The 22177-nt window shown below is 38.7% G+C and overlaps 3 protein-coding genes across 3 annotated transcripts; 2 read left to right on the top strand and 1 right to left on the bottom strand.

Annotated features, from left to right (window-relative positions):
* Positions 1-4540: 4540 nt before the first annotated feature.
* Positions 4541-6353, bottom strand: LOC137940556 (zinc-finger homeodomain protein 10-like). The gene is made up of 2 exons (XM_068785685.1): positions 5228-6353; positions 4541-4914 (listed from the first exon to the last, which is right to left on the bottom strand). Exons 1-2 carry the CDS (start codon positions 6045-6047, stop codon positions 4883-4885), a joined length of 852 nt encoding a protein of 283 aa, XP_068641786.1. The 5' UTR covers positions 6048-6353; the 3' UTR covers positions 4541-4882.
* Positions 6354-17480: 11127 nt separating this feature from the next.
* On the top strand, positions 17481-18653 carry LOC137941039 (gibberellin-regulated protein 4-like). The gene is made up of 4 exons (XM_068786258.1): positions 17481-17623; positions 17732-17782; positions 17918-17951; positions 18254-18653. The coding sequence occupies exons 1-4, from the start codon at positions 17567-17569 to the stop codon at positions 18433-18435; spliced, it is 324 nt and encodes a 107-aa protein (XP_068642359.1). The 5' UTR covers positions 17481-17566; the 3' UTR covers positions 18436-18653.
* Positions 18654-18798: 145 nt separating this feature from the next.
* LOC137941038 (probable arabinosyltransferase ARAD1) lies at positions 18799-22177 on the top strand. Its single transcript, XM_068786257.1, has 2 exons — positions 18799-20577; positions 21311-22177. The coding sequence occupies exons 1-2, from the start codon at positions 19603-19605 to the stop codon at positions 21824-21826; spliced, it is 1491 nt and encodes a 496-aa protein (XP_068642358.1). The 5' UTR covers positions 18799-19602; the 3' UTR covers positions 21827-22177.

Genomic DNA, 22177 nt, shown 5'->3' with positions numbered 1-22177 from the left:
GTTTAGAACTTACTGTCAGAGTGGTTCCGTCCACTCTTGTAGGTGGTAGTTTTTTGTACCTAACAGATCGGTCTTTTGGGTGTATTGGCTAGCCGCTGTCATGGTATCAGAGCTGGGTACGCCATGTTCCGCGTTCAAATCCCATGAGAGGCGGTAGAGAATGAGCGGGGTTAGTGTCAGAGTGGTTCCGTCCACTCTTGTAGGCGGTAGCTTTTCGGACCTAACAGATCGGTTTTTTGGGTGTATTGGCTAACCGTTGTTACTTACTTGCCCAAAAAAGGATGGAAAGGATTGTGTAGGGTGTTAGGGCAAGCATGGAGTTAAGAGTGGAAGGGAAGTAAATTGAAGGCCAAGCTTGAGAAGGCACTTCAGATCTACCCTGAGATAGAACAGTGAAGGAAAAGGTGATCCACATTCTCAAAATGCCCACTACAGAGTTTGCAAGTTTGGTCTTCAGTAATGTTACGCCCTTCTTGGCAGTTGATCTGGGTAGTTTACCTAGGAAGTGCAGGGATATTCCTTGCCCACTTCCTGCCCCACGTTAGGCACTTTTGTTAACCTTCCTCACCCGAGCCTTCCCAGTACATCTTCTACATGTTCATATGCCGAGCCCAAAATACACAGATTCAGCTAACCCAGACTGAGGAGAGTTTCAGAATCGTGTTTTTAAACCAGTTCTGGGCAGCTCAAGTGTGCTTTGCTGCTGCAGTTACTGAATGAAACAAATTCAGTGAAGCCTTGGAAGTACGAAACCCAACTAGAGGAGCTTTATTCTGCATGGATGAAGCCAAACCATGTCACAGAGATAAGATGGAAGCCTGCCGTGGACAGGGACGGATGCCGAACCAAACAAGAACAGGAAGAAAGAACACCTGTAAAAGCTACAATCAAGTTAGCCAAAAAGGTGTTGGAAAATAACGATCCTTCTTTCTCTCGATCTCTCTCTATTACGTATCTGTTATATTCTGGAATTTTGCACACAGATACGGAAGAAGAAGAATGGTGATAACTCTCTGTATTATTCTTTTTTATCATTTCTTATCAGCTTACATTGCTGGTGAATAATCACCACATAAACCTCTATTACATGGCAAATTCATTGCCACACACAGTTTCTTTCTTCTCCAAATTTTTTCTTATCTCCAAGAAACCGACTTTAGCTGTCGATTTATCTCTTAATCATAAAGTTTCCTTGAGTTGGGTTTGGATCATGAATCATGAATCATGATCCAACAAAAGTATTTTTTAATGCACTTTATCAGCAAGTACTAGCAGGATATTTCAGCATTGGTGGTGTCTAGGATACTCGGGCATATGGATTACTGTGGGTATGTTAGAGAGTACAAGAAAACTGGGTTTAGTTCTGATAACAGTAGAACTAGTTTAAATTCTGAATTGGGTTTTCTGCAAGCAAATTTCAAGTTTTGGTTACTTGAATGGCGGAAAATTGACAGCAAAAACTGGGATTTATAGTTCAAATTGTGGCAGTACAAGTTTTCTAATTACTAGAGTGTTCTGCACGCGAGTTCGATCAAGTCGGTTACTTCAATGGCGGAAAAATTACTCAGGCAGATCATACCGATAAAGCTTGACTCTCTTTATCTGGATGCTTTTACAGTTTCCGAAAAATGTTAAAAGGAAATTAAGAACTGATCAAACGGGAAATGCACGAGTTATCTGCTGGTTTTCTTCATGACGTATCTCAGAAGAACAATTACGATCTAAATCTTTTCAGGATGAAGATCTTCCGTGGCATGCATGATTACATTCCATTCTTTTCTCATCAATGGGAAGGAGAAAACACCAGTCTTCCTCTTCTCTTCACGGCGGAAATTCATCTTCTTCCTTTACCCTCCTTGGTGATCCTCATTCGCATCTCCGTGACTCGATCCATCCATTGCTTCCTCATTTTATAAATCTCCGTATTCGTTGTGTCCTAGCTGAACAATCGGAGAGAAATGTTGCCTGCGATTGTAAGACTTGGTCAGAGATGAGATTAATTGACGTCAAATTCACCATTCGTAGATCAAATAGCTTAAATTCATGATCGGTACACTTCAAGATGAATACTATGTTTATACACCCCAAAATAATTTCTTCATTATTTTTATTAAATTTATTAAATTATTGGATAAATTAATTAAAAATTACACACAAATACTACTATTTTAATAGGCAATAATAAATCCATTGGTAATTGCTCATCATTTTGGTTAAAATTGTTGTGGTAACCCTATTTTAGCATCAATTTTGGGTTACATGTTACATCATGATATTCTATGTTTCCACGATATTCCGAAGCTTGACCATAATTCGATGTGAAGGTGCTACCAAAAATAAAAAATCCTCAAACCATTCTAGTTTGGGCTTTCCGGTCCGATTGAGTACTCTTAAGTTCATCATTACTAGAGGCGAATCCGACAGAAAAACTAGGGTTGTAAATGGGTAATAATTGTGTAAACATCATTTTAATTATATATATATTATTATATTATTTTGAAATTAAATTTTTTATATTACCCATAAAAGTTGCAAGTAAGATCAAGACAAAGGTGCATGCAATAAAAAATAAAAAAATAATAATAAACCCAATCTGATTTATGATCAGATCTTCTCCCATATCCAATCTCCACTGCTATCAACCAAAGATAATATTTTTATTCAAAATTCCAATTTGGGAATCCTCCCTCAGCCAACGCTTTCATCACTTGGACAAAATAGAAAAAAAAACCATTACTTACAATTAATCACACTCAATTAATTAATTAATCAATATATTAAACTAACTTTTGGTTACCAAGTGGAAGGCATATACCAGCTCCACTCTAGCCATCCAAGTGTCATGAGGTGGACATTTTGATGTTAGGTTGAAGAATATATATATCTCTAATGTGATTTTGTTATTGTTCATTACGAAGAGTTGTTAACGAAATACAGAGAAAAATACGAAGAAAAGGAAAGAGAGAAATTGTAGACAAACCCTTTTCCCGAATTTTAACTTTTTTTCTCGCGATTCTACCATGACTTTTTCATGGCCTTGAAAAACTCAATTCAACTGATGAATTATTATTTAAAATGATAAAAAAAATTACATCTTGGGTTGAAATTCTTTAGATAATTTGGAGTAAAAAGTTTATTTTAAAAAATTTATATATTAATAGCAAAAAAAAACTTTAAATGGGAAAGTACCTTATTATCACCACAAAGCACCAATTTTAATTCTTTAAATATATATATATATATATTTTAGAGCTAAACCAAATGAATGGATGAAACCCAATAAGCAGGCGTGGTTCAACCTGAGTCAAGGCCTTCCCTTGACCCTGTGCAGCATCAGTGCCCCCTAACAATTCAAGCTAAACATTTCAAGATGTGAAAAAGAAGCCACTCTCCATTTTGAGAAGGATCCTCCGTCATTCAACTCACCTTCTCTTCCTTTTTCCCAACCACTGACCCTCACTCACTTAGTCATCTTCTACCAAAATCTAGGCCCTGATTAGTTCACTAAACCTTTCTTTGCTTCTTATTATATTATATATTCCTTATCTAACCACACTTTCATGAATTGTTCAACAAATGTGGCTGAAACCCCATTTTCCTCTTCCCTTTTCCTCAGCATTTGTGGATTGGACTTGAAAAGTCAGTGAGATGGAGGGTTGGGGGAAGGACACGTGGACGCTGGAGATTATATTTAACATCTCTTAATCACTAAATTAAAACTAATGTAATTTATTATATTTAATTAATTGCACTATAAAATTACATAAATTTTAAATTTCAAATGCAAAAGAATCCAAAATATAAGCTCTTCAGGAACAGTTGCCTGTCGCGTACATCTGAAGCTTTCTGTCGGAAAACAGTAAATCACTTTCACTTTTTAAAGTTTTTACCCCCTTTTTATTAGAAAAATTACTGGTTCCCAGTTTTTACCTCTTAACCGGTTTTAGTTAACTATTCACTAATCATACTTAAAGAGTATTTAAGCGCGGGAAAGCCATACTTATGATTGATACTTACCAAAAGAGGAATGAAAACGGAAGGCAAAAAATGAGAGAGAAAATGTCGGAGTGGCAGAGGGAAGAGTTGTCTCTCGATTTCTCCCAACAACCTAAAGAACAAACAATTAATTTTTACCAACCAACAAATGTAAAGATTAAGCCACCGTCGCCTTTCGTTTAAAGTCTAAATAAAAATCGCTTCCCCAGCAAGAAATTTACAGAAAATCTAATCTCTCTTCCGCAACAAGAATGAAAATCTGCAGTTCACGGAAGAATTTGATTCAAGTTTGTTGCAGTAACAGAAGTCGAGGATACAGATCAATGGGTCTTAAATCTTTAACGACTTGAATGACTATCTGTGAGAATGAATCGTTTTTGGGTAGTCAATTATGTTTGAAATTTGAATCAGGAGATGATGTGTTTAATGACTTGAATGAGGAAGAAGACAACAAGCGGGGGAAGCATCCAAGAGCCAACGAGGATAAGGGACAAAGTATATTACTGCAAATCCGAACGCAACGAACCTCGCATAAGAGAACAAATCCAATCGAAAAAGATAAACCTCGTTATATTTGATCTTTCTCTTCGTATTATCATGACATGATGGATGTCCTTCGTCTAGCTTTCTCTCAGCTCATTTCTTCTTTTCTGTCACCAAAACGGGTGTTTGCTGGTCATTATGCGTCCAGGATGCCGCGGAAGTAACAGAGAAATGTGTTGAATAAAGGGAAGTAAACAGCTTCCAGTCGCCCTAAACCACCGTACTTAAAATGAAAAAAAAAATTAAAACCATATCCAGCGGAGATGATTCTCTTTCAATCACAGAAAGGGTGGTTTTAGTGGTTTTAGCTTTCTTCTTCGGTTCACTGTTGCTGCAGCTGCTGCTACCGCTGCTTTTTCGACTCATCTACGGATTCTGCACCCAAATGCAATTAGATAGAGAACAAAAACCCCGATAGAGAAAACATCTGTAATGAAAAAATATATAATGATAAAGATAGGACTATCCAGAACGTTAAGTTTATTCCGCCAAAGAGAGCTGGAATGAGTACTCCAGTTAAATATTTTATCTTCGTTCACTTCATCGGAAGGTGCAGAGAACAACAGAGGAAGAAGAAAAAAGAAGGAAGATGGGATGAAAGGAAAAAGAAAAAGAAAAGACACAGGGAAAAAAATAACATTTGAGACTTCTCAAGAAGAAGAAGTCGACCCATTAAAGAGTTGGCTACCATTGTTCTTGTGGTCAATGCCGCCGTTCTCGTTGCTATTGGTGTTGTGGTTGTCGCTGTTCTCGTTGTGGTTATTGTTATCGGTGTTGGTGTTGTTGTTCTCACTGCTACTGTTCATGGCTAAAGCGTCTTTCTTGGTGAAGGTGTGCTTATTATTATGCATCCACACCTTCAAAACCCCCTTGGCAACTCCAATCTCGTTGCAGAACTCCTCCACGATCCTCTCGTCCTGCTTCTGCATCTTCCACCCCAATTTATCCGCGAAGAGAAACATCCGCTCCTTCTGCTCACGGCTGAATTTGGTGCGGAAGCGCTTGCGTGCGATGGGGGCGGAGTGGTGGGGGGGACCCGCAAGGCCGGTGCTAAGAGCGAGCAACATTTGCGGCGCGGAGGGGAAGTAGGAGGAGGAGAAAGGGGGAGGCGGCGGCGGGGGGGAGGCAGAGCTGGAGCTGCGGCGCTTGGGGGTGACGTCGCCGTTGACGACATCGTCGCTGCCGGCGCTGTTACCGGCGTCGTCGTCCCGGCGATGGAAGTTACGGTGGCATCCGCAGGCCGCGCACTTGAGGGAGGTAGGGTCGGAGGGGGAGGAGAGCGGGGAGGGCATGAACTCGCCGCATCCGTCGAGGGCGTGGCCACCGAGGGAGGCCGCGTGGTTCTTGAGGCACTCGCGGTAGAGCGGCGTGGGTGGAGAGGCCAGGGGCGGGGGCTTGAGCGGGTGGTGACGCTTGAGCGCGCCGTTGGAGAAGACCACGGCGTCGCCGCCGGTGCCGGATAGCTTCTGCTTGTGGGCGTCTAGGTGCTGCTTGGCTGCTAAATCCATGCCGGGGAAGACTGCAACATTTAGGGTTTTCCTTCAAAGCAGGGAGGTGGGCTTCTAGGGTTAGGGTTCCCGGTCGCCATGACTGTAAGAAAAACGGTCGGAAGGTGGAGAGCAGTAGCCAGATGAGATGGCCAGATGGGTGGTGAAACCTTAGTAGAGAGAGAGAGAGAGAGAAAAACTAGAAAAGAGTGGCTTTGAGAGGACAGAAATGCAGAGACGAGGCCTGATAGAGAGAGAAGAACTCGGTGATAAAAAGGTTAAGAGAGAGATAAAGAGAGATATTTATCAACAAACACCCCCTTCTCTTTGTATCTCTAAAATTCAGCTTTCTCTCTCTTAGTTTTCCCCCTCTGAGGCGAAGTCTCCTGTATGCGTCTTGGACTGTAGGGAGGACGGGAAGACAAGTGTGGTCTCGTAACCACACGTTTTAACCAATAGTTTAATCCATGGTTAAGTTTCTGACCCTCTTCGGGTTACCCATAATCTCTCTAATATCTCTTCAGCCTTTTCTTTTCTCCCAAATATTTCCATAAATACCAACTCGGTAACTCGCTTCTAACACTAGCACGAGTACAAATCGTGAACGCGTAATCTTATACGTATATGTAGTGTATCAATACCATATTTGATATACGACTATATAAAATTGTTAATAAAATAAAATTAAAATCCTAATACATAATTTTATATAAGATTACATGATTAAAATTATTATCCATGTGAAAATTTGCTATATGTTACATAATTACTAACCACATTACTCCCCACTTCCTTAGCCTAATCTTCTCTTTAATACGGGAAGTGTGGACAAGTAACTTGAAAAATATATCGTAGCGTTTAAGTCTGAGTCTGAGTACAATGACATGATACGAGTTTTGATCCGCTCGAGTCAAGGAACAATGACTCGTTAAACGCCAGACAGGGTTAGTTCAGTAAATTCACATTAAATTTCCCTATGTTGTCGGTTTAACCGTTGTTCAGGGTGATTCTTTTTCATTTGACGACAATAGCCTTGTGAAAAGCTATTATGCTGTCCATGTCACTCCTCGAGGAATGTTGGTCTGTGAAGTGGAGATCGACGGATGATATCGTCCTCCAACGAGAACTATGATCACATCAACGGTTTAGATCAACACAGGGCGAGTTAAAAAAGCCCGGGGAACCTTCCGTTCCGTGGAAGTTCTCCACTACATTGAACACGTGGCGTGCAGGGGAGATGGCCGTCAACGGCGACGTGGAATGCGTTACAGAGGCCACGTTGCATGCAAAGCATGGGACTTTAATACACCGTGTTACTAAAAGACTATTGTATTTGAAAAGCGTTTAACTTTTTATTTTTTTATATGAATGTAACAAATATTTCAGTTTTTTATATATAAAAACACTGTGACCTTGTTACTTATTGTGACTTATTTTTTTAATAAACATGTTACACATCATGGCAAGCCTAGGTAGTCATTGGTGAGTTCCACACGCTCCTTCATGTGCAAGTAACCCAAGGTTTTATTCATGAACTTGTCCTTATATTATATTTCCTACTAGGGTTCCAATTAACTCCTTCCATGGAGTGGGGCCCAACCTTGGAGGCTAACACCTAGCAACCCATGTTGTTGTTCCATGATTAAACTTGACCTATTACCTCCAAGGCCAAAGACAACTTCTTTCTGTCCATTTCTCCCCCCATTTTATAAGGAATATTTGACTTTAAAAAATATTTTTAATTAAAATTTACTATTCTTTTATTTTTTAAAAAATAAAAATATTTTTAATTTTTAGGTTTAGGGTTTAGGGTTTAGGTTTTTTTTTTTTTTTTGTCGGCACAAACGCACCGATATTTTATATTTACATATTCAAGTATGTCGTCGAAAACTTTATAGAATCAAAGTTGGATCTAGTCACAAATTGTGAAGTGAGGTGACTCTTAGTTCGATTGGTGCAATTTGTCGTGCAATGCACATAATGTCGTGTGGTAGCCATACCGCATTATGTGTAAAATCAACAACAAAGAGGGTCCAATGGAGGGGGGAGCCCACCCCATGTGGCATACCCCCCCTTCCATTTTGTCCTAAGATTTTGACATCATTAACCCATGCCAAAACCCTAAGCAAGTCCGGGAATCCACCTACAAAAGGCAAAGCTGTCCCAGACATGGTACACATCTGTAATCAATCTCCCCCCTCCATCAACCTTATCAGGTTGCCCCACCCCGCCGAGTGGGTCCAACAAGGTTAAGGGCAAGAATACGGTTTCATGAACCCTGGTCAACCCGCAAGGGAGCAGTTTTGGGAATAATTGAGGTGGGTTTAATGAGCTACAGCTAAGAGAGAAAGAGAGGTTTTAGTGGAATTGGGGAAAGAGAGAGAGAGAGATAAAGAGCAAAAACGAGAGCTTTTAATCTCCTGATCAGTATTTTGGCAGAACCAGATTCCATGGGGTCCACACCCCATTGATGATGTGAAATGGGCTGACAAAAATGAGCCCATTTGCTCTCTGACACAGAGATAATGTTAACAAGTTTGAATGGATGAGCACTCACCTAATCTCCATTCATTTATGCTCCCTCATTATTCATTTATTCATTATATACCTCCCCAATTTTCTAGAGAGAGAAACTGGGAGAAAAATTCCCTCCTCCCTGATTCCATAAATCTGTAGAGAGGGAAAGAAAGATGCTTCAAATTAGGGTTTTCATCCTTATCTACATCTAATTCTTTAGAGAGAGAGAGAAAGAAAAGGGTTTAGTAAAAATTAGTGTTTTGGTTATGTACACATAGATGTTTAGAGAGAGAAAGATTAGGAATATAGCATATGAGAGAAAAAAAACAGGTAGAGATAGAAATGGCTCCAGTAAAAATTAAGAGTTTTCATCCATAATGTTCCTTCATATCTATAAAAATAGGTGTAGGGTGTCTAGAAAGAGAAAAGAAGGAGGTAGTAGGCAGGTGAGAGAAAAGGGTAGAGAGAGAGAGAGAAATGGCTCTAGTAGAAGTTAGGTTTTTCATCCATTTATGAGAGAGAAAGAAAGGAGACAGTAGACATGTGAGAGAAAGAGGGAAGAGAGAGAAATGGCTCCAATAAAGGCTAGGTTTTTCACCCAATTCTGCTCCTTTATCAGTACATATGTAGAGAGAGAGAGAGAGAGAGAGAAAAGGGTGATTAGGGATGTGAGAGAAAATGTAGGGATAAAAACATAAAAGGTTTAAAAACAAAAATGATGAGAAAATGCCCCATCATTTTCCCCAAAATTGCAGTAGAGGAGGGACCACCCTAATTATCATTCATCTTGGCCTTTAATAGTTGAAAACAACCTGACCCTCTTCCCCCATTCCTAATAATGAAAGCCTCTTCAATTGTAACACACCACATTTTCTACTATTTTTACCTCCATTAATTCTACCTAATTTAATGCCCTCTCTCTCTCTGTCTCTCTCCTCAAATGACACCTGAAATGAATCAACCCATTAAAATTTTTCTATCAATTCATCAGTCTAGTGTGAAGCTGCTGAGTTTCAAACTTCAAAGAATCAAATTGTGGGATTTGACTAAAACCCTAATCATTCTCTTAATCCCTCTAATGGAACATCCAAGAGATAAGGTTCCGCTTGGATTTTGTAGAGCGTGGGGAGTGGGAAAGGATTGATTGATCAGAAACTGCTGAAAAAACTGTCCTCATCCTGTCACTTTTTATAGTTGTTTCTCCCATCAGCAAGAATATTTCTTTCCTGGTGAATAATTACAAAGAGGAGCTGAATTTAGATTGAAATGGGGGAAAAAAATAGAGATGGTCAAGGAATGAAATTGAAAAGATGGAAAAGAAATCATGGGAGGAAGCAAAGTCGATGAGAATGATCTTTGGAGCGATTACCATAAGAAGATAAAGCTTTCAATGGTTTTTGGAATTGAAGGTGATGGCCAAACCAGTTTGCTTCTCTACTTTAATTTGCTGATTACTACCCTGCAATTATCCGTAGTCCATGTTTGATTCCCCTGTTTTTTTGGCAGATTGCCAAATGAAAACTCCAAAAGAGAAGGAAGCCTTGATTATCTCTTATTTTTTCTATTATCCGTTTTAATAGTGTTCATTATAATTCCGTCTTATGTTGAGACGCGGCTCGTAAGATCCCGATCATTAGGATAAACAATACAGGTTCAGGGAAGGTATCCCAATGCAGGCCTAAGAACAGTCCACATCTGCCAGTCGTAGTGGAGCAACTTGATCTACCAGTGGGAGATCTTTCTGGAATTGCGGCCACCGGAGAAAACAAATAATAGATTACACTTGAACTGGGTTCCACACGGCCTGGTTAGCTTCTTTCCGTTTCAGCAAATCTCAGCACCAGTCTGGATTTCTCATGAGCCGAAGTAAATAAAGCAGGCTTTAGAAGACGAGAACGAGGTGAGTACCCATACCGTTTTGGCCGTCTCGTAACTGATTTTGGACTGATCGTTCAAGTTCTATTGTTATGAAATTGAGGAACTGATGTTTGAAATCGAAACTGAAAGAGAAAACCGGGTCCGTTACATGTTGCAACTCAACTGATTTTGGACTGATCAGTAGAGATAAGCATTATCAAGTCTGCTAGTTAAAACTGATGGGAGAAGGAGACAAAAACAGTGGGATGAAAGACTTTAACAGTTTAACCAGCTTTTCTGGATTTCTGAAACGGAAGAAAGAGAAAATGGAGACGAGTGGTGGAAACAACTCGAGCATGATTTAATGGGTTTAAACTGATTTCACTTTGTTCAGTCATGGTGAAGATAAAGAGGCTGCAGGCTCCTCGGACAAGACGGGTTCTGGGTCCTGGAAATGGTTCTTATATTGGTCAGGAAGAAGAAAAAATGGGAAATTTAACTAATGCGACGCAGGTATTTGATCAAATTCCTGTGAGAGATTCTGGGTGCCAGCTTATCAAGTCCAACAGTGAGTTCACTCGTAGTAGCTCACAGTGTTTTCCAATAATTTGAATGATAACGGACACAGATTCAATCACACAACAGCTAAAATTATGCGAAATATGGCTTTTACTTCCTCAGAAGTGAACCGTACGAAAGTACCTCCCTTGCACTAATGTCTTCTTTCGTTTTCAGTCCATCAAATTAAATCACCTGTCTCGCCCATTGTAGTCTGGACTATCTACAGTATCCATTATCTGCTGGTAGTTCATGTGGCAAATCTAAAATATATGTACAGGGATTAGGAGAGTGGGATCGGATTTGGACCGAGAGATTCGACTGGTAGAGATGGATTCTACTCTTCTGTTAGGTCGAATCCCTTCAGACTCACCTCGAACCTGATTACCCATTTTGGTTAATTCGCATGGAAATTCAGACCTGAGTTAGTTCCCAATTCTGAGTCAAGAACGTGTTTCAAGATACTTAGGTTTGTCATGCTCCAGATGAGAGTTCTGTACTTGGAAGGGGATCCAAGAAGAGCTTTTCTGCCTTGTTCCTTCTTTTTATATCATCACCAGCCCATTCTTGCATTGATAATATTTAGTTCAAAAAAGGGATTACGCGTATGGGCCTATGCCTTTTGTAAAGTTTCTTTATAAAGGAGCATGTCGTCTCATCTCTAAAATTTAAAACACCTTACTCGATGAACAAGGCAGACCTTAATCCAGTCTTCTAAATTCTGAACTTGAATAACAACTCTTTCATGAAATGGGTTTTTCTCCTCTGAACTGAAGTCTCTTCCACCAACTCTCATGGAGGAGTTGGAGAAAGGCAGTAGTTCCCTTGTAATGAATTAAACCCTCAAGGAGTCTTCAGTGATCTTGTTGTAAGAAATTGAACTGAACCACCATCTTTGTATTGATTAAGAGTGATATTTATACAATTTACAATGATAAGTTTAACCAAAACGATAAACTTTAAAGGAAGAGATGATTACAATATATGATAAATACAACAAAGATCTTATCTGATAATCGAAGGAAAAATTATGTTAATCTGTTATCATGTCACTCAAGATAGGTCACGGTTAGAGATGTTAATTTTGTCCCTTAGCAAGTGGAACTATGACCGTGGCCGCTTTGTAAACAAATCAACAAGTTGGACAATATGAACAACACAAAGTAGGCCAAATTGAACCTAATCATAGATAAAGTGATAATCGACTGTTACATGTTTCATTTTGGAGTGAAACACGAGATTGGAGCTTAATTGAGTGGCTCTAATATTGTCACAATAGACTACAAGAGAAGACTTTAAAATCGCAACAAGTTTAGTAAGTAGAGAGCATACCCACCGAAGTATAGAAACTGATAAAAGAATATTTCCCGATTGTATTACTTTCATTGATACATGTATTTATAATTACAAAATGATAAAAGGATTTACATGAATGTAGAGTTACAAGTTGATATTTTTTAGAGTTAAATTTATCATGGTGTCCCAATCCGGGCACCGACTCTCATGGTTTCCCAACCGTGATATTTTTTAGAGTCAATTAAATTATGATATGAGAAAAGGTATTGAGACTACCTCTTCTTTAATAATAATGTCTCATCCAAAAAGACATAATAGCAGTAGTTGTACTATAACATGACCATCTTACAATACAAATAAAACGAACTAAAATAATAAACCTTGTAGAAGGACCCATGAAATAATCATAATCCGATAAAAATATTTTTTCTTGGATGCATAAGCTTCATCTTTTGTGCTCCCCATTTCTTGAATATTTTGGCCACATAACCTTATCCACAACATAGAGAATAAAATACCTCTTTCTTGTACTTCTTGTACTTTTCATCCTCAAGCTGGGAGGTAATGGCAGTGATCCCAGCTTGAACCAAATATCATAGATACAACAATAAACCCAAATAATATAGATGTAATAATAAACCCTTAAACCAGGGAAAAATGAGATATTTTCCTGATATAGCAACTCAAATAGTGACGCAAAACAAAAGGCATAAATGCGAATTTTTCAATACAACAGAATACCAGTATGACCTTTTATTCTTCCAATGCGAATATATATTTAAATATAGATAAGATTAACATGAAATTTTCTCCTTACGAAACTAGACTTAAATACCTTTCATCCAAGTATAATTTATCTTCATAAAATATAATTATCAGAAGATAAAATAATCTGATATATTTCGGTCTCTGTCATCTGGCCAAACTAAGCACTATTTCTCCTTTTTTTTTCTAGCCTAACCATTGAGTCTTCCAAGATCAATAACTCCTTATAAAAAACTCAGATCGAGATTTGGTCGAATAGGTAAGAAACTAGATTTCCAGATATTTTTTTTATATATAATTCTCCATATAAAGTCACGTTCTTGATAGCATAAAATACCTCGGAAGTTGAATTTTTTTGCTGCTGCTGCTCAAACCTTTTTTTCAATCTGACCTTCACTGCTTCAAATATCAATTTTTCTTTGTAGATAAATCTGATTAAAAATTGGTAGAATATGTAAGAGAATAGACTTACAAATATTTCTTTTGATATATATATATATATATATATATATTTGCATATAAAGTCTCGTTCTTGAGAGTATAAAATACCTCGGAAGCTTAAGCTCTTTGCTACTACTCGAACCTCTTTTGCAATCTGACCTTTGCTCATTAAAATATCGATATCTCTTTATACATAACTCCGATTTGAAAAACTCATTTTTTCTTGGAAAGTAGACTCAAATATCTTTTCGAAAATATATAATTTGCAATATGAAAATCTCAGTATAGAGGTAAAAAACGCAAAGCAAACTACGGGGGTAGGGACTGAAAATAAAACTACAAACCTAGACTTAGGGTTTAGAAATTCGAGAATTGTCAAAAGCCATGAGTAGAAACTAGTTTTTTTTTCTGCACGTCTGGAAATCAACTTGTGAGATTCGCGCGTGTCAAGATCACACATGTGAATTTCTTCTTCTTTCCGAAAATTAAACCGACCTCAGATTAAACCGAAGGCCGTGGTAAAATAAAAAAGGGGAAGAAGAAGGAATACCTGGCTCGTCGCGGGGACGGTAGTGGGACCAAAGGGGCTACAGAGAGGGACAGAGAGGGACCAGAGGTCGCTGCAGAGAAGGACCAGAGGCTAAGCTCGGTGTCGGGAGGTCGAAACTCAGTGCCAGTTGTCAGCACTGACGATGGCGGTGGGGCAGAGAGAAGAAATCAAATATTTAGCTCTAATACCATATAGAAACTGATAAAAGAATATTTCCCAATGATTTTACTTTCATTAATACATGTACTTATAGTTACAAAATGATAAAAGGATTTACATGAATGTAGAGTTACAAGTTGAGACAATCTCAACTTTTCTTATCCTGATCATCTTGATCTCTATCACGAAGTTCAACAGCAGTAACAACAACTGATTGATACTCGGCCTTAGTAGAAGAATGGTTGTGACCCTTATATCGCTCTTACACGAAAATAATCCACGCATCCTCTTCAACATACTGATAACCGAAGCACACAACAATGTTTCCTGTGGATGGTCTAGGTGGGTTTTCCGAATTTTGTACATTTTCTTTGGTCTACTGCTTTTAGTGGCTGAATTGCATAGTCTGAGTTCTCTCACCAGCTACCACAAAATAATTTCTGTGAAAAATGGACGAGGAAGTCGCCAAAGAAGAATTCAGAAAGTAGAAAAGATCAAATTTATCACTAATTTTTGCAAGGACAGATTTCCAGAGTTCACTTTAACACCCTATTTCGAAGATTTCGAAGATAAAGTTTTCCACACTAACACCTATTTTGTAGATGAAGATCATGTAGATGCATAAGATGAACATGAAGATCAAATTTCCAGTTTGTTGACTAACCCCCCCTTTGGGGGCAACATGAACTTGAATCTTAGGAGTGAACCCTATCAACAATTAATTGCAAAATGTCGACTCATTTTATTATGTCTTCCCCATGCATAATTTGGAGATCCTAAATAATTTTGTGTCACTTATTCTGCACAACAGGAAATTTTTAGTGCTTCTCCACATGTAAATGCAGGAAAACACGTCTCAGAATCATTCCCTGGCATAAAATATTTAATACAATACATGGACCAGTGCATTAGGTTTCGGTGGTTTAATATTTGTAAAATGGCAGACAGTTTGGTTTGTTTTCATGTGAAGATCAAACAAAGCCATATGAAAGTACTCTTGTGTACTTTCTCATCTTGCACCGATCCCCATTTTGATGATGGATTAACTTATTCACTTAAATCTGATTTGTTTTTTCACATTATACTGCAAATGGCTGAAGACCCAACTTAATCTAATCTTCATTATAGTTCAAATGGCTGACTACCCACCTAAATCTTATCTTCATTATAGTGCAAATGGCTGAAGAACCACCTTAATCTAATCTTATTTGCACTAATATGTTTTACACAATTTTAATTGATGACATCTTCTTCAAAGTTTCCTATTCTATGCACTCCTGATCCAAAATTTCTCACTTTAGTACAAACTAATCAATTTTCTATCAATATACATATTTGGAGAAACAAAATTATAGCTCTTGCAAATGAGATTGGTAACTTTAGACTCAAGATGTCTCATCGAAGTCAGATCGATTTTCCTAGTTCAGAAGCTAGGCTTGGAGCAAGAGAAAGGAGACTGACATTTTCGAACTCTGATTTGGCCTTGCCCCTTCCCAAATTCCAATCCACCCAACCAACTCGTAGACTGAGCCTTAATCTCTCTCAAATCCAAATCGATTTGACCCAATTGTGAATTTACCTAACAAGTTCCATGTCGACCTAATTAGTTGAAAAACCATGGATATGACTGAAAGTCATCCGATTCAAATCAATTCTACCAATACTCCATTTAGTGGTGTCTTCAAGAGAAAAAAGAAGAACCCTGTAACAAATGGAGCTTAATCTATCAAAATCCCTTACCAAATCAGGATCCTTTCAGACTTCAAAGACTTCACAGAAGCATCAACAAGCTTACCAAGAGCAGCTCAGAGATTATAAAAAAGACAAAAACAAGGAAATAGGAGAAAAGTGGAAGCGACGAGACTCAGAGAAGGCAAATGGGGCCACTCACCTTACATCACAAATGGTTTCTTGCAGTTGAAATGCATGTGCTCCTCACATGTGCAATTATAGTCAATGAACTGCATACGCAATCGGATGGCCCAATCAAACTATCAAACATCTGGTGTGCAGCAGCACTCCTGGTAGATGCTCCTCTTTAATTTTCAGCACTTTTTGCATCTTCTCTCCCCTCCTCGCTTGCCTGGATTTGCCGACATTAGTTACATCCTCACCTTCCTCCGTCCTCCTCTTCTAATTATTCTTCCACTTGCCCTCACAAATTCCTCATCTGGCTACTCTTTCTTCCCCTTTTCCGGAAAGCTCCTCTGCTCGAGCCTCAAAATCTGATTTAAAAACCAAAAAGCCCATTCTCTAATGTTCAAAAGCCATTCACAAGTTATTTTTAAGCTACTTGCTGTGTCCTTTTCTTATCTAGAGTCGATATACCTGAGAAGAAGAATACCAAATCTTTGGAGAAGTGCTGTAAATACTCCACAGAGGAATTTTTGAGTCTGTTAAAAAACTTCTATCAGGAAAATGTTTAGAGCACTTATCAATAGCAGAAAAAAAAAAAAAAAAATCTTAATAAACTATCAGATTCTATAAAAATACTTCTGTATCAAAATGTTTGGAGTGATCATATTCTAAAAATCTGATCTTAATTATCAATCGTTCTAAACCAAGAGGATTTGGGACAATTAGGGACGACAGAAAATCCATTATTAGCAGAAAATCCGGAGTGATCGAGACGAGGGGAGGACGAAATTAAGAAGAGGAAAGAGATGGTCTACGTGATTTGTTGCCGAATCAACGGGAAATTGAAAGAAAAAGAGCCGGAAAAAACAATCATGGGTAGGAGAACTTATTATTCTAGGGGAAAAACCGAGAAAAAACTCAGAAGAGACCGGCTGATGATTCGGTTTGGATTTTTGGAACTTTGCAGGGATTAGACGGGCGTAACAGCGCACCATGCGCAAATTTGTCCCCCCGCCGGAGCAGAATTTGGGTAACGTGCTCCGCGCAGAGGCGCACATGCGTCGGTTCCTCCTATTCAACCTTTTTTATTATTTTAAAGTTTTTTTTTCCCGCCAATCCTTGTTTTCTTTCGTGTGGGCCCGACATAATAACTAACGGCAAGCGCTTTTAAATCCTTTTGTCTATCTTTACCCTCAGTGCCTCACCCTCATAATGATTTTCCAAATCCAAGTAACCCGACCCAACTCGGGCAATCGGACCTTAAGTTTAGGAGAACCGGGTTAGTTCTTAAGTTGGAATCTCAACGACCCGATTCGTTTCCGGTTCGGAATTGTAAGACCAAGGTTGATATAGGGTAATAAGGTAAAAACACTTTTGTTCTATCCACCGCTCTTTATTGTGTAATGGAGTCGAAAACTACCCGGGAAACTCTATTTATACCTCGGCACTCAGTACCATTTTCCACACTCTGAGAAGCGAAATCTCCAACTGCATCCTGTCCTCTTCTTCTTTGTTTGATTTCAATAGGAAGGGTGAGGAAATGGCCATGGCGAAGCTCGTCGCCGTCTTGATTCTGGTCCTAATGGCCACCTCTATGGTATAGAATTTCGCATTCCGAGCTAGCTGAAAATATTTGCTCTCTTCTTAGTCTCGACTCTGGTGGAGTACATTGGACGGTTTGGTGATTTTTTCTTGCTGTATGCAGGTTCTCGTTCAAGGTGTCAACCATGTCGAAGGAGAATACCGTCTGGATTCGGTAGTTTTTCTGAGTCTTTTTCTTCTTTGTACTTTTTTTTTTTTTTTTTTGTACTTTCGGAGATCTAATTCTGTGGTATGGCTCTGTTACTAATTTGGCTTCTTTCTTTTTCCTTGTTGCTTCTCCCGTTGTTAGGCTCTTTATGGATCAGGAAGCCTGAAGATCTACCGTAAGTAGCTCTTGCTTCTCCGATTCGTAATTTTTTTTTTTACTGATCAAGGAAATCTGACCGAGACGTCAACGACCGTCAACTGTTACAATCTCTTCTACTTATTTATTAATTTATTTCCGGCCGAATAATTTGTATATTTCGACATTTACCGAGTTTCGGATTCTTTTATTTTTTCCGTAAAAATCCAATTTTTTTTACCCCGGTCAAAGAAATCTGACAAGCGTCAGAGGCTGTACAATCTCATTCATTTATTTATTTATTTTTCGGTAGAATAATCGGTGTATTTTGACATTTACCAGAATGCCCCTCGCAATGCAACCGTAGATGCGGCAGAACGCAGTACAAGAAGGCTTGCCTGACCTTCTGCAACAAGTGCTGCAGGAAGTGCCTGTGCGTGCCCCCAGGGTATTATGGGAACAAAGGAATCTGCCCCTGCTACAACAACTGGAAGACCAAGGAAGGAGGACCAAAATGCCCATAAACAATCCCAATTTTCCCACTCTTGGTGTTCTGTCTCCTTTTATGTTTTCGATGTTTCAGTTATGACGAATGGTGTCCCTTATTAATTCTTATGGGTCCAAAGTCGCTCCTCGGGCGTCGTTTTGATGCTGCCCGGTAGAGAGTGGCATTTATGTCTTTTTCTTTTTAATGGTTCTGAACTCTATTTGACTGAAACAGCCCCTAAGTATTTATTGGTTCTGTCTTTAGTTCATTTACATGAGAGGAGACTGAAATGGCAGTTGTTGATTTCACTCAGATTTAAGAATCAGTCATGTAATTGACATTCGAGTAAACAAATCTGGCAAAAAAGAAGAATTTTTAAGCATTCACTTCACGTGTTGGAATTAAGGTGTTTTTTTTAATAAAAACTCAGCTGTATTATTCATATAACGGTTTGTAAATATGGAAATAAAGAGTAATTATTAAATAATCTACAATAAACAGACTTCATACAATTTTTCCTGAGACTGTTGGCGTCACGCGGCAGTTCTGATATTCCCCGAGGAATGCCCTTTCAAACTACTCATTCTCTCCCTGAGAATAAATTTCTTAATCCCAGAAATAGAATGTGAGAAACCAGTCAGTCACTACCCAGAACCCAGCTCACCTGGAGATAATGCAGTCATGGAGACATCATTTGAAACAGTTGCGGAAGGGGTTCCTTGAACTCTCTTGAAGAACCGTTTCTGTTTCAGACTTTCAGTCTCCCTGCTGGCCTTGGTGTCTTCCCTGCTAAATCTCATCGTTTCTGGGTTGGGTACTGTTTTTTTTTTTTTCTCCTTTCCGGTTTGTCTTCTTCCTTTGTTCATTTCTCGTCGTTTGCAGTTGTGGGAACTTGAAAGTTGGAAGGCCATATCTTTACAAACTCTGGCTCCTGTTGTTTTTATCCTGTTAGATGAATTTACCTTCCTGGTGGACGGGATTGGTGGAGGTTGGTGTCGTGTCTGTTGACAAAAATTCAGCTTGGGGAATCCCATGGTTTGATAAGTTTTTGTCCTTTTACTGTTTTCTTAGAATGGTTTTGGGGAAAATCTCTTCATTTGACGAATATAAGCTGATGCAGTGATTAAGAGGGTTTTAGCTGTTGTTTGTGTCCTTTTTTCGTTCATTTAATGTGATTTTTAAATACAAGTATTCAATTGTTGCCATGTCGGTCAAAAACATGCAAGCATCAACTTCTGAAACCAGAAATTTCCTTTTCTTCCTGTTTCTTGTCTCAATATTCCTTCTTCTCTTGTCTGGTATCTTCTTATTGAAATCTAGTGATAACTTCATTATACCTGAATCGGTACTACTGCTTATGCTTATAAATAAAACGCGAGATATGAGCCCCATTAGAAGTAGTAACCTCGAAAATTTCTCTTATCACCCTTCTCCACCTTCTTCTTCTTCCGTAATTTTTCATACAGAAGTCCCAGTGCTGGAACCTCAGCACAATGTGATTCGAGCTGTTGAGCTTGGGAAAAGTATATCTTGTAATCCAGAGCATGCATTACTGAAGGTTTTTATGTATGACTTGCCTTCTGAATTTCACTTTGGACTATTGGGCTGGAAGGGTCAAAATGGGAAGAAATGGCCGGACGTGACCCGTCTACATAGCATTCCGGCATACCCTGGTGGATTGAACCTTCAACATAGTACTGCGTATTGGCTTACTTTGGATCTTCTGTCTTCTGAAGAGCCAAATGTGGCCAGACCATGCACAGCAATTAGAGTAAGAAATTCAAGTGACGCAGACATAATTTTTGTGCCATTTTTCTCATCTGTGAGTTTCAATAGATTTTCTAAGATTCATGGAAAGGAAAAGGTTAGTAGAAACTGGAAGCTGCAGGATCAGTTGGTGAAGTTTTTGATGGGTAGGGAAGAATGGAAAAGATCAGGTGGCAGGGATCACTTAATCGTGGCCCATCATCCTAATAGCATGTTATATGCAAGGAAGAAACTTGGGTCTGCAATGTTTGTTCTTGCAGACTTTGGGAGATATCAGGTTGAGATAGCAAACATTGATAAGGATATTATTGCTCCTTACCTTCATGTTGTGTATTCAGTGAGCCATAACTCTGCCACATTTGAGGACCGCCCAACCTTGGTGTTTTTCCAAGGGGCAATCTATAGGAAGGATGTAAGTCGGTTTTTTTCTACTTTCAATTGATAATTTCTTCATTTAGTCAATGATAGTATGTATCCTCTGAAGATGTTTTTAAAAGGATTTGTTACTTTAGTGGATATCTGTTATGCAGTTAGCTAGTAAAAATAATTTTGTTTTAGTGTTGGGGATACGAGTGCTTGCACCACTCGATAACAAATGTCGCCCTTTCTTCTTGAATTATGGTAATAACAATTAGAAATCTGAACATAATTGATAGAGGATGTTAATGAAGACTTGTTTTAATTCTCTTAGAGATTCCTACTTCATCTGTGCACTATGATGGGAAATCGTGAGAGGATTTAAATACCTGAGTTCCTGAGTGTTCAAACTTGGAAAAAAACTTACTCTTGTTGCTGGCAAAGAATGGATTGGTCGTAGTGGTTTGTATTTGTTTGAGTTTTAACTTGGGACATGAAAAGAAAGGAATGAGAGGCAATCCTGTTCGGGGTGCAGCTGTGATTGTTGAGGGGGAAAGTAAAGGACTAATTTGGGCCAATTACCCAACTTTTCTTTCTCTTTTTTTTTTTTTACCTTAGATGCAGCGTTTGCGATTCTTCTCAGCTACTAAAATTGGTGTCCTGCTCCAAAATGTGCTTCATAGAGCTTAATATATAAGCCTTGTGGAAGTTTTACTTTTCATTTTCGCCATTTTTATTCGTGCAGATAGCTCGTCTGTAATTCTTACTTTGTTGGATTGTATTTCCAGGGAGGTTTCATTCGTCAAGAACTTTATTATCTTCTCAAAGATGAAGAGGACGTACATTTTACTTTTGGAACTGTCGAAAGAGGAGGAATTACTAATGCAGGCCAGGGCATGAGTTCATCCAAATTCTGCCTGAATATTGCAGGAGATACCCCCTCTTCTAATCGGCTCTTTGATGCTATAGCTAGTCATTGTGTTCCAGTCATCATAAGTGATAAAATTGAACTGCCGTTTGAGGATGTCTTGGATTATTCTGAATTTTGTATCTTTATCCGTGGGGCCGATGCTGTCAAGCCAAGCTTTCTACTGAATCTATTAAGAGGAATCAAACGTGAAGAATGGACTAGAATGTGGAAAAGATTAAAGGAAATTGCCCATCACTTTGAGTTCAACTACCCATCACAGCCAGGTGATGCTGTGGACATGACTTGGGAGGCTGTTGCACGTAAAATAACTTTTGTTCAGTGGAAACTTCACAGAGAGAATAGATTTCGCAGGCAACACTGGCAGCATGCGTAAAGTGAGTTTTGGTGAGGTCTTCATTTGAATATCTTGGCAAATGCAGCAAAAGCAGGCAAAGGATCCTTAAGAATGTAGTAGTTTTATTTCTTCATGAAGACCCGTTGTATACCTTGCTCTTTGTCTAATCAATCAGGTGGATTTACTAGTGAGAATTGGAAGCCACTCTCTATTACTGCTAATATGAAAGCTTCTCATTTAGCTTGTAAAGCTCATAATTGGCAGCATTGGAAATCTTCAAATCTATTCTTGGACTGGATTTGAAGACTTTGTTTGTAGTATATGTCTCTGGGAATTGTTTCAACAATAGATCCAGGCAACATAATCTTAGAGCAAATATCAGAAATCTCA

The sequence above is a fragment of the Aristolochia californica genome, unplaced genomic scaffold (assembly GCF_029961685.1).
Source record: "Aristolochia californica isolate CCGP_79_NKW_82.1479 unplaced genomic scaffold, dmAriCali1.0.hap1 SCAF_9, whole genome shotgun sequence".
NCBI lineage: Eukaryota > Viridiplantae > Streptophyta > Magnoliopsida > Piperales > Aristolochiaceae > Aristolochia > Aristolochia californica.
This window is presented reverse-complemented; position numbering and strand designations above follow the sequence as displayed.